The sequence below is a fragment of the Heterocephalus glaber genome, unplaced genomic scaffold (genome assembly GCF_053883595.1).
Source record: "Heterocephalus glaber isolate CG9 unplaced genomic scaffold, H.glaber_assembly_v1.0 deba00001760, whole genome shotgun sequence".
Lineage (NCBI taxonomy): Eukaryota > Metazoa > Chordata > Mammalia > Rodentia > Bathyergidae > Heterocephalus > Heterocephalus glaber.
Genome location: NW_028258457.1, coordinates 2,186,185 through 2,199,415, shown reverse-complemented (window position 1 = coordinate 2,199,415; position 13,231 = coordinate 2,186,185). Strand labels below are relative to the sequence as shown.

General features: G+C 40.0%; 2 protein-coding genes across 8 annotated transcripts in view; both read left to right on the top strand.

Annotated features, from left to right (window-relative positions):
• Hacl2 (2-hydroxyacyl-CoA lyase 2) overlaps positions 1 to 13,231 on the top strand; it is a 62,522-nt gene that overhangs the window by 9,242 nt on the left and 40,049 nt on the right. The window lies entirely within an intron of this gene.
• The window catches only part of LOC101706041 (olfactory receptor 10T2-like), a 22,592-nt gene extending 9,361 nt beyond the window's left edge, over positions 1 to 13,231 (top strand). Inside the window, exon 3 of the mRNA XM_087201414.1 lies at positions 10,598 to 13,231. Coding sequence (XP_087057540.1) covers positions 10,598 to 11,551 — 954 coding nt within the window. The 3' untranslated portion in view covers positions 11,552 to 13,231. The remainder of the gene's footprint in view (positions 1 to 10,597) is intronic.

The window sequence follows — 13,231 nt, the reverse complement described above, 5'->3', positions numbered from 1 at the left end:
GGATCTCCCCTGACGTCTCATCAAAGTGGTCCGGAATCTCAGGGTTACTTTTCAGTTAAATAAGCCACATTTTTCCATGACGTATAGTGCTTGCAGCCAAGATAGTCTTAGGAGGCCCATGAAATTGTTTTAATTTTCTTGAAAATTTGACAAAAAGAAAGAACATTTAAGGTGGGTATATATTCCTCTTTATACTAGTACAGTCGTAAAATGTAAGTTTTAGTTTTTTGTTTGGCCTGTGGCCCATATAAGTGCTGATGATTCTCTGGTGTAGGATTTCTTCTCTCCTCTCCTCTCCTGTCCCTCCCTCTTCTTCTGCCCCTCCTGCTCCTGCTTCTGCTTCTTCTTCCTCTCTGTCTCTGTCTCTGTCTCCCCCTCCTTCTCTCCTTCCTCCCTCTCTCTGTCTCTAGGATAGAACCCAGCACCTCACACATGCTAGGTGACCACTGTACCATACTGGCCCATCCCCATCCCATAAAAGTGAGATTTATTTAATTTCGGTTGTCAGTGTCACAGGCTGTGCCTTCTCCAGGTTTCTCTTCACCTTGACCGTGGTGGATCCTGTACATGTCTCCCAGGCCATTCTTGTTTCTTGCTCACCAGCCAGACTCAGAGTCCCCCACACAAGTGAAAATCCAAGAGTGCCAGAAAACTAACACCCTTGAAAAACCCTTAGCCAATGACTCAGGAGAGTGGCTGTGTAAATGCCCTGGCTCGCTTTCCCTCAGGTGGGATAACACGGGGTGTGTGTGTGTGTGTGTGTGTGTTCCCCAACACTGCCCCAGTCCCAGGCAGGATGAAGTTCCGGTCACCCACACTGGTAGGCTTCTTGTTGATACGCCTGTTATTGGCCGGCCCCCTTCCACTTTCCTGGTCGTGTTTTTTGGATCATCCCCCCACAAACTATTAGCTTGTGAATCTTATTTAGGATCTGTTTCTAGAGGAATTGAAACTAAGACAGTGATGTGTGTACTGCTTTCTCCCAACATCCCAAATTTCTTTTCCTTAAGTCTTTCTATAATTTCTCTCTCTCTTGTTTGAACCCAGGGCTTTTATACTAAGCTATATCTCCATCCCCATCCCTTTTTATTTTTGTTTTAAAATTTATTTTTTATACTATGTGATTGCAGTATACAATGCTTATGTACTCCGCATGGGGAGTTGGTACAGGTACATAGCACATCTTAACTCTTTTCACTTCTCCCAACCCTCCCCTCCTTCCTACTCTTTCCATCTTTAGATGCCCTTATCATTTGCAAAAAATCTATCACCCTGCTTTCTACTGTCTGTCTTTTATTTTGCTATTTAGATTGTTTATACTTTGGGTTTCTTATGTAAGACAAGTCAAGCATTATTGAAGCTCACATATAATTTATTTCACTTAACATTGTGGTTTCAAGGTACATCCATTTTTCTACAAATGACTCAAATTTATCGTTTTTTATGGCACAGTAGTGCAGTGTTGTGTATAAAAACCAAATTTTTCTTTATCCATTCATCTGTTGATAGAGGCATCTTCCAAGATTTAGCTTTATGAGTTGTGGTGCTATAACCATAGGTATGCATGTGTCACTGTAATAGGACGTCTTTAACTCTTCAGGGAAGATACCTGGAAGGGAAATACCTGGGTCAAATGGAATTTGAATTTTTAGTTTTTTGAGGAGTCTCCATGCTGATTTCCATAATTGTTGTACTAATTTACATTTCTACCAACAATGTAGAGGGCTTCCTTTTTCCACCACAGTCTTGCCAGCATGTGTTATTATTTGATTTCTTTTTCTTTTTTGTTTTGGTACCGGGGATCGAACTCTTGTCCTTGCGCTTGCGCAACAGGTGGAGAAACCACTGAGCTAAATCCCCAGCCCCTATTATTTGATTTCTTGATGATAGCTGTTCTTTCTGGATTAACGTGGAGTGTTGTTTTGATTTTCATTTCTCTAATGGGCAGAGATGTTGAACATTTAAAAAATATATTTATTGGCCTTTTGTGCTTTGTCTACTGAGAAATGCCTATTCATTTCAATGCCCAATTTTGGATTGGAATTTTTATTTTGGGTGGGTGGGATCTATGTTTTTGAGTTTTTTATGTATTCTAGATATCAGATCTCTGTCCAAGAAGTAACTGGCAAAAGTATTTTCACCTTCTATAGATTGTCTCTTCTCTTTGTTTATTGATTCCTTTGCTTTGCAGAAGCTTTTTAATTTGATATGATCTTATTTTTGATTCTTTTTTTCTCATTAGGTTTATTGGTACATTTTAGGTGTACAATACAGTTACATTCATTGTTGGGATCTTGTACCTTCACATGATGTATCTTGGTTCTTATTTTTTCCCCATTTCCCTGCCCTCCCTTTACCTCCTCCACCCTTCGCTATTTACAGAGACTTTGTTTCCATTTCTTTTCTTTTCCCTTCTTTCCTTTCCCCTACCCCTCCCACTTACCCTACTTCTTTTAGACCTTTTCTTCCTATTTCACAATATCAATTATACATTTTGAACCTTATTTACACTTTTAGTTTTTCACAGTAGAGAAACTATTCAGTATTTACACATGTGTGTCCGGTTTATTTCACTTAAGAGTATGGGCTCAATATGCAACCACTTAGCTATAAATGTGAGTAGTACTCCATTTTATAGAAAAACCACATCTTCTTTATCCAGTCTCTGGTTGATGGGGATTTGGGCTGTTTCCAAGTTTTAGCTCTTACAAACTGTGCCACTATAAACATTGGTGAGCTTGTATCACTGTGGTATGATGCTTTAAATTCTTTTGGGAAGACACCCAGCAGAGGGGTAGTTGGGTCAAATGGGACCTCTAATCCTAGTTGTTTGAGGTATCTCCTTATTGATTTCCACAGTGGTTTCACCAGTCTGCACTCCCACCAACAATGGAGAAGGGTTTCTTTCTCTCCACACACCCTCCTACATTTGTTATTGGTTGATTTCTTGATAGCAGCCATTCTTTCTGGGGTGAGGTGAAGTCTCAGCGTTGTTTTCATCTGCATCTCTCAAATGACCAGTGGTGTTAAACATTTTTTCATATGTTTATTTGCTGCTTTTACTTCTTTGTCTGAGAAATATCTGTTCATTTCAGATGCCCATTTTTGAATTGGGTCTTTATATTTGGGGGGGGTCTGATTTTTTTTTTGAGTTCTTTATATATTCTAGAGAGTAGACCTTTGTCTGAGGAACACCTGGTAAAATTTTTTTCCCAGATTGTAGGTTGTCTCTTAGCTCAGTTGGTGGTTTCTCTTGCTGTGCAGAAGCTTTTTAATAAGATGAGATCCCAGGTGTTGATTCTTTGTGCAAATTCCTGAGCTACTGAGGATTTGTTCATAAAGTCTTTTTCATTTTTTGTTTCTTGATGTTGTCTTATGAAATTGGGATTCTGCATGTGATCATATCAATAGATGCAGAAAATGCCTTTGACAAAATCCAACATCTTTTTTGATAAAAACCATGAAGAAAACAGGTATAGAAGGATCATACTTGAATATGATAAAGGCTGTTTATGAAAAACCAATAGCATTATACTAAGTGGGGAAAACCTAAAAGCATTCTCACTAAAATCAGGAACAAGACAAAGATGTCCACTATCATCTTTTCTATTCAACATAGTACTTAAAACATTAGCCAGAGCAATTCAGCGAGAGGAAATAAAAGTGATACATATAGGAAATGAGAACTCAAATTGTGATTATTTGCCAATGTTATCATACTCTACATAGAAGACCCAAAGGACTCCACCAAAAACCTCTTAGAATTAATAACCAACTGCAGCAATGTAGCAGGATACAAGAGGAACACACAAAAATATTAGCTTTTGTGTACACCTACAATGAATGGGATAAGCAGGAAATTATGAAAACAATACCATTCACAGTAGTTTCAAGAGAAGTGAGATATCTAGGAATTAATGTAATCAAGGGAGTAATAGACCTCTACAAAGAAAACTACAGTACTCTGAAGAAGGAGATTGGAGAGGACATCAGAAAATGAAAAAATGTCCCTTGCTCCTGGATAGGCAGAACCAATACTGTCAAAATGGCCATACTTTTAAAACTATTATACAGATTCAGTGCAGTCCCAGTCAAAATACCAACAGCATACTTTACCAATTTAGAGAAAACAATTCTAAAATGCATATGAAATCAGTGAGATCCAGAGTAGCAAAAGTAATTTTGGGCAATAAAAGCAAATCAGGAGGCATACAATACCTGACTTCAAGCTATAGTACAAAGCAATAGTAATAAAAACAGGATGTTACTGGAACAAAAACAGACATGTAGATTGGTGGAACAGAACTGATGATACAGAAACATCCTTAGACATATTCAACTATTTGATCTTTGACAAAGGGTCCAAAAGCATACATTGGAGGAAAGATAGCCTATTCAACAAGTGGTGTTGGGAAAACTAGTTATCCATTTGTAGAAGAATGAAGCAGGACCCTTGTCTCTCACCATATACTAAATTAAAATCAAAATGGATCAAAGATCTAAACATTAAAACAGCCAAGGATATAGCTTAGTGGCACCTCACCTGCCTGGCAAGCGCGAGGTCCTGAGTTCGATTCCCAGTACCAAAACCAAAGCAAAACACAACCGCAAACATTAAAGCGGATCATTAAACCTTCTGGAAGATAAAATAGGTAAAACAGTTGAAGACATAAATGTAGGAAAGGATTTTTATAAATAGAACCTCAATTACACAAGGAATAGCAGCAAGAATCAACGAATGGGACTATTTGAGACTAAATTCTTTCTGTAGAGTAAAAAAATCAATCAGTGGAGTGAAGAGACAACCTACAGAATGGGAATAAATTTTGCTGGTTACTCCTCAGACAGAGGGCTAATATCTAGAATATACAAAGAACTTAAAGAAAAAGAAAGAAAAAAGAAAAGAACAAAACCAAAAAACTAAACAATGTAAAATTAAAGACCCAGTCAAAAACGGGGCTAGAGAAATGAACAGACACTTTACAGAGGAAGAAATACAAATGGTCAAGAAACATATGAAAAAATGTTCAACATCTCTGGCCATTAGAGAAATCCAAATTAAAACAATGCTAAGATTCTATCTTACTCTATAAAGAATGGCAATCATTAGGAAATCAAACAGTAATAAATGCTGGCGTCACTGTGGTGAAAAAGGAAACCTCCTGCATTGTTGGTGGGAATGAAAACTAGTACAATCATTAAAGAAAACAGTATGGAGATTTTTGTTTGTTTGTTTTGTTTTTGGTAGAGGGGATCAAATTCAGGTCCTTGCGCTCAGGCGGCGGAACCACTGAGCTAAATTCCCGGCAGTATGGAGAGTTTTCAGAGAACCAAAATTAGAGATTCCATACAACCCAGCTATCCCCCTGCTAGGCATCTTCTTTAAAGAGCTTAAGTCATCATACTACAGCGATACATGCATATCAAGGTTTATAGGAGCTCAATTCACAGTTCACAATTCAAATCCTGGAAGCAGCCTGTATACCCATCAACAGAGGACTGAATAAAGAAAATGTGGAATCTCTATATAATGGAATACTACTCAGCCATAAAGAGCGACACATTTGAAATGTTTGTAGGGAAATGGATGCACTTAGAAAATATAATGTTGAGTGAAATAAACCAGACACACAAGCTTAAATACCATATAATATCTCTCATTCGAGTGAGGCTTAGTACAAGCAAAGAAAATGATAAAGGATGGATGGAAAGGGACAAGGGGGTGGATCACTTGCAATAGGAAAATGTCCAAGAGAACAAGGGAGAGGGGAAAGGGGGAGGGGAAAGGGAAATGAGAGGAATACAGATGTGCCATGCACAGGAGCCTCATAACCCCAATTAATGTGAACCAGAACAGGAACCAAACAAATAATGTCAGTAAGTATGAAAAAGGGGATCACCGAACCTGAGGAGGAAGGGGGAGGGGGAGAGAAGGGGAAGGGCAATAAAAAAACCCCAAGCTGTAATACATACATGTAACCACTCCCAGAGGTGACTGTAAACTGCATGAACTGCAAACATGTACTAATAAAAAAAGAAAAAAGAAATTAGGATTCAGGTCAGAATGTCCTTGTGTACACCTACATCTTTAAGAGTTTTCCTATTTTATCTTCCAGTAGATTGTTTCTGTTTTAATATTTAGTTCTTTGACCCATTTTCATTTTAGGTTAGTACATGGTTGGGGATATGGGCCTAGATTTAATCTTTGCATATGGATAGCCAGTTTTCCCAGCAACACTTGTTAAAGAGCTTATCTTGGGCGGGGGATTTAGCTCAGTGGTTTTGCTGCCTGCTGTGCAAGTGCAAGGACCTGAGTTTGATCCCCGGTACCAAAAAAAAAAAAAAAAAGAGTTTATCTTTCCTGCAGTGTACATTTTTGGTCCTTTTGTCAAAGATTAGATGGCTGAGCCTGGAGTTGTTTCTGCGTCCTCTACTCCATCCCACTGATCCACTTGTCTTTTTTTTTTTTTTTTTTTGGTACTGGGGATCGAACTCAGGACCTTGCTCTTGCAAGGCAGGTGTGGTGCCACTGAGCTTAATCCCCAGCCCTTCCACATGTCTGTTCTTGTGCCACTACCCTTCTGTTTTTATCACTGCTGCTTTGTAGTACTGTGCCGGATCAGGCCAGCAAACCCTGATAGACAAAAGAAGACAGGAGAGACAGAGAATATCACTGTGGGGAAGTCAGCGGGCTTCACCAGAATGAAGCCCTGAGCTGACTTAACCTCCCAGTTTTATCCAGAAACAAACAAAAGTGCTGTGTCCTGCTGAACACAGGTGGATTCTTTAGATTAGATAGGCATGATGACAATTATGCCAAATTGTTAACTATCGAATTGTTCCCAGGATGTTTCTCCTTGTTTCACTGCTGGTAGAACACCTGTCTTCAAGTTTTTCCAGCTCCTCAGAGATAGCAATTTTCTGTGTCCAGAGCCAACTGGAGCCGATGTAAACGTATTTGACGCTGCAAGGAACTCCACAGTACTGTAGATCTTGAAGTCTGGGATTGGGATGCCTTCTGTTTGCTCCTCTTACCCAGGATTGCTGTTGCTATTCTGCATTTCTTCTCCTTCAATATGAATGTTAGGATTATTCTTTCTAGTTCTGTGAGAATTGCTGTCAGTATTTTGATTGGGATTATGTCAAATTTGTGTATCAGTTTTGGAATGAGGCTATTTTGACAATATTGGTTTTGCAGGAAAAGGTCATAGCTTTAAATTTTCTGATGCCCTTTTTAATCTCCTTTGTCCAAGTAGTGTCATTTTTCTTGTTGAGGTTTTTTGCTTCCACTGGTTAATTACAGAGCATTTAATTTTTCTTGATGCTATTGTGAATGGTATTGTTTTCCTAATTTCTTTCTCAGTGGGCTCGTTGATGGTGCACAGGAGCGCTATTGAGTTTTGTGTGTTGATTTTGCATCCTGCTATGTTCCTGAATTTGCTTATTAATTCTCAGAGTTTTGTTGAAATTTTTTCAGTGCTCTACATAAAGGATCATGACATCTGCAAATAAGGATAATTTGACTTCTCCCTTTTTTATGTATATACTTGTTATTTCTTTCTCTTGTCTGATTGCTCTGATTAAAGCTTTCAGAACTGTATGGAACAAGAGTGGTGATAGTGAACATCCTTGTCTTGTTCCTGATTTTAGAGAAACGCCCTCAATTTTTCCCCATTTAATATGATGGCAGTTGATTTGTCATAAATGGCTTTTATCAGAGTGAGGTAAGGTCCTGCTGTATCTAATTCTGCGCAGGTTTTTAAAATCACAAATAGATGTTGGAAGTTTTTTAGATCTTTTCCGCATGTGTTGAGATGATCGTATGATTTTTGTCTTTGCTTCTGTTTCTGCAATGCATTACACTGATTTGTGTATGTTGAACCATTTTTCCATCTCTGGGATGTATGATCTTTTTAATGATTTGCTGCATCCTGTTTGCCAGTATCTTGTCGCAGATTTTTACATCCATGTCCATTAAGCAGATTGGCCTGTAGTTTTCTTTTTCAGTTGAATCCTTGTCTGGTTTGGGAACAAGGAATTGCTACCTTCCAGCAATGACTTTGGCAGCACTCCCTCCCTTTCCATTTCACTGAAGAGCTTGAGGAGCATTGGTGTTAGATCCTCTCTGAAGTTCTTGTAGAATTCAGAGGCAACTCCATCACGTCGTGCGCTTTTCTCAGATGGTGGGGCTTTTTTGATTATTACCGCCTCAATTTCAGTCTCTGTTTTTGGACTGTTTAGGGATTTTATATCTCCTCGGTTGAGGGTTGATCATTTATATGTTGTGCCTAAGAATCTATCCATTTCTTCTAGATTCTTTAATTCAGTGGAGTCCATGTTTTCAGAATAACTAATAATCTTTTGGATTTCAGTGGTATCCGTTGTAATGTCACCTTTTTCATTTCTAATTGCTTTGGTATTGGCCTCCTCTCTCTTTTTTATAAGTCTTACTAAGAGTTCGTCTGTTTTATGAAGAACCAGCTCTTTCCTTCGTAGTCTCGATTTCATTAATTTCTGCCCTGATCTTCATAATTTCTGTCCTTGCACTAGCTCTGGATTTGGATGGTTCTTGTTTTTCTATGACCTTGAAGTGTATTATTATTAGATTATTTAGTTGGGCTCACTCTGTTTTTCTGATGTGGGCATTTAGAGCTGTAAACTTCCCTCTTAGGATAGCTTTCATTGTGTTCCATAGGTTCTGGTATGTTGTACTGGTGCTATCGTTTGATTGTAGCAACTGTTCAATTTCTTTATTTCTTCTGTGACTCACTGATTATTCAAGAGTATAATAGTTTAATTTCCATGTATTTGCAAATGTCTGTGGTTTCTTTTGCCATTGATTTCTAGTTTCCTTGCACTATGATCTGATAATAGGCATGGGATAATTTGGACACTTTTGCATTTACTTAAGTATTTTATGGCCTAGGATGTGGTCTATTTTGGAGAAAGTTCCATATGCTGCTTAGAAGAATGTATATTTTATGCTATTGTGTGGAATACTCTAGATATGAATTAAGACCAGTTGTTCGAAGATATAGTTCAACTCTTAATATTTCTTTGTTGATTCTTTTGGATAGTTGATCTGTCTGTAACTGTGGTGATATTTACCTTATCTTTCATGTCCATTAGTGTTGGTTTTATAAAGTTAAATGTGCCCATTCCAGTATTCAGTGCATTTATATTTATAATCGTCAACTCTTCCTGTTGAGTTTTTCCTTTTCCCAATATGTAGTGACCTTGTTTGCCTTTTATGATCAGTTTTGGTTTGAGGTCCATTGTATCTCAAAATGGGTTAGCTGTTCTATTTGCTTTGGGGCTCCCATTGCATGGCATAGTATTTTCTATCCTTTGATAAACTTTTTGGATTAACTATGTTTCTGTGTATGCAGCATAACATTGGGTTTTGGTTTGTGATCCAATCTGCCAATCTGTATCTTTTTGTTTTTTTTTGAGACAGGGTCTCACTGTGTAGTCCAGGCTGGCCTTAAACTCATTATGTAGCCCAGGCTGGCCTTGGACTCGTGACTGTCCTCCTGCCTCAGGAGTGCTGAGATTACAGGCTTGCGCCACCATGCTTGGCTAATCTGTGACTTTTGACTGGGGAATCAAGAATATCATATTGAGAGTTATTACCGAATGGTATTTTCTGATGCCTGCCATCACATTCTTTTCCTGTTACTGATTCCCTCCTCTCTCCACCTTTTTTTAAATTGCTCATCCTGCCTGGTGTATTCATTCTATTAGACTTTTTGCCATTGTTGACTTTATTATCTCTTTCTAAGATACCTTTGAGAATTTTTTGGAATGCTAGTTTGGTGATAATGACTTTTTTTTTTTGGTAATGGAGATACCTTATTTCTGTATCAATTTTGAAAGATAGTTTTGCAGGATATATCAGTCTGGGTTGGAAGTTGTTTTCTTTTAGGGCTTCACTCCAAGCCCTTTAAGGCTTGTGTTAAGAAGTCTGATGTAATTTTAATTAGTTTTCCTTTATAAGTGATTTTTTTCTCTAACAGCTTTTAGGGTTCTTTCCCCTGGGGATGTAGCTCAGTGGTGCTGCACCTGCCTGGCAAGTGCAAGGTCCTGAGGTAGATTCCCAGTATCAGGGGAGAAAGAAGATTCTTTCCTTATTTTAGACTTCTGGGATTTTGACTATGATGTATCATAATGTATTTTCTGATCATGGCTATTTGGAGTACTGTATGCCTTGCTTACCCATCTTTTAAATTTTTTTTATTTTTTATTTTTTGGGTACCAGGGATTGAACTCGGGAACCACTGAGCTAAATCCCTGGCCCCATCTTTTTTATTTTGAGACAGAGTCTTGCTAAGTTGCTAATTTTCCCAGGCTGGGGTAGAACTTCAGTCCTTCTGCCTCAGCCTCCCAGAGGGCTAGGATTACAGGTGTGGACCACCACTTCTTATGATTTTCTTATCCACTGAGGAAACATCCTCTGGGTGATATTAGGAAAGGAAATGACATAGCATTTTGGAGTCCTCTGTCCTGTTTTGAAGAGAGGGATGATTCTCCTGCTTTGCTGATGCCTAGCAGGCCCTCACTATGCTGCTCTATTCCATTTTTCTGTGTCTCCTCTCAGGCTCCTGAGAAGCTGTGGGGAAATGGGACGTGGCTGGTGACAGAATTTGTGCTGGTTGGATTCTCCAACCTCCCACACCTGAGGACCACGCTCTTCACATTGTTCCTCCTCACCTACCTGGTCACCCTCAGTGGCAATGTCACCATCATCACCATCATCCATGTGGATCGGACCCTGCACACGCCCATGTACCGCTTCCTGGCAGTGCTGTCCCTCTCTGAGACCTGCTACACGCTGGTCACCATCCCCAATATGCTGGCTCATCTGCTGATGGAGAGCCAGGCCATCTCCATCCCTGCATGTCGGGCTCAGATGTTCTTTTTCCTGGGCTTGGGATGCAGTCACTGCTTCCTCCTTACCCTGATGGGTTATGACCGGTACGTGGCCATCTGTCATCCCCTGAGATACTCGATGATCATGAGACCCACTGTCTGCCTCTGCCTGGGAGCCTTGGTTTTCTGCTCTGGGTTCTCAGTGGCCTCGATTGAGACCTGCATGATCTTCTCCTCTCCCTTCTGCCGTGGGGCCCGCGTGGAGCACTTCTTCTGTGACATCGCCCCAGTGCTGAAGCTCAGCTGCACCCAGGGTGCACGCAAAGCACTGGGCATCTTTTTCCTGAGTGTCCTCGTGGTGCTGGTCTCCTTCCTCCTCATCCTGCTGTCCTACACCTTCATCGTGGCTACCATTGTGAAGATGCCCTCAGCCACCGGCCGCCACAAAGCCTTCTCCACCTGTGCGGCCCACCTCACCGTGGTCATTGTGCATTTTGGCTGCGCTGCCATCATCTACTTGCGTCCGGACTCTGGGGCCAACCCCGAGCAGGACCGCCTGGTGGCCGTGTTCTACACAGTGGTGACTCCACTGCTGAACCCTGTGGTGTACACGCTGCGCAACAAGGAGGTGAGGGTGGCCCTCAGGAGGACCCTGGCCCGTGGCTGTGGGGCTTTGCAATAAGGACTCACTGTCCCTCATTCATGGCACACTAGATTTTCATTAACACCTGCCTCCTCTGAGACTTAGTTTCCCCACCTAGATAACAGGAGTGCATCTCATACCAAGTGAAATGGATTGTCTAATGGTGCCTGAGAGTAGCATAAACTCAATAAAGCATGTCTTTTCCCTCTATCTTCATTTCCTTGACTTTGCTTTGGGTTATATCGTCTACAGTGCGTAATGCTGGCCAGTCGAGGGCACCACTGAGCCTGCTCCAGTTTGGTCCACCCTGGAGAGCGCGTTAGATCAGTAGAGAGCAAGGACCAACACTATGTCCAGCATTCTTGTATTTTGGCTAAGAAGGTCACTTTTCTTTTTGGTCACTAGCCTTTGTTTGTTCTCCTGTTAGAATCCCACAGTTAAATGCTATTATTTTGATTACTATCTTCCAGCTGTTTTCTTTTCTTTTTTCTTTTTTTGTACTGGGGATTGAATCCAGAGATTTCACACTGAGCTATATCCCCAGCACCCTTTATTTATTATTTTCAGCCAAGGTCTTTCTAAGTCACTACATTGCCAGGGCTAGACTTGAATTTGCAATTCTCATGCCTCAGACTCCCAGAGTGCTTGGCTTTACAGGGGTGCACCACCACACCTGGCTTTATCATATCCTTAATTGCTTTGGTGTAGCTGAGAGAAAATGAGAAGGATTAAACATTTTTTCATTTTGGTAAAAGTACGTATCATAAAATTTGCTACTTTAACCATTTTTAAATTCAGTAGTGTTAACCACATTCACAGGTTTGTGCAAATCTCATCACTATCTCTTTCCAAAGCTTTTTCAGCACCCCAAACTCATCGTCACTGTAACCATCAAGCAACGACAGCCCATGTCCTCCTTCTGTCAGTCTCTGGTAACTTCTAATCTACTCTGTGTCTCCATACATTGCTGAATCTAGTTATATCATCTAAGTGGAGCCATACAATAGACATCTTTTGTGTCTGGTTTATTTTAGTTAATGTGATGTTTTCAAGGTTCACCTATATTGTTGCATGTGCCAAAACTCAATTCCTTTTTCTCTTCTAGCAGTGGGGATTGAAACCAGGGCCTTGAACATGCTAGGCAAGTACTATGTCAATAAGCTCCAGCCCCCAGCCTTTTTTCATATTTTTTTCCATTAAGTTTATTGGTACATTTTAGGTGTACAGTACACTTACATTCATCATTGGGATCTTGTACCTTTACACGATGTATCTTGGTTCCTATTTTTCCCCTTCCCCTGCCCTCCCTTCACCCCCTCCACCCTTCCTTATTGACAAACACTTCATTTCCATTTTTTCCTTTCCCTTCTTTCCTTTCCCCTTCCCCTCCCATTTCCCCTACCACTTTGGACCTTTTTTTCCTGTTAGAAAATATCAATTATAGGTTTTGATCCTTATTTACACTTTTAGTTTTTCACACCAGAGATACTGTTAGGTATTTACACATCTGTGTCCTATTTATTTCACTTAACAGTAACACCTCAATGTGCATCCACTTAGCTATAAATGTCTCTAGTTTCTTGTTCTTTAGGGCTGAGTAGTACTCCATTTTATAAAAAACTCACATCTCCTTTATCCAGTCTCCAGTTGATGGGCAATTGGGTGGTTTGCAAGTTTTAGCTATTAAAAACTGTCCCGCTATAAATGTGGGTGCACATA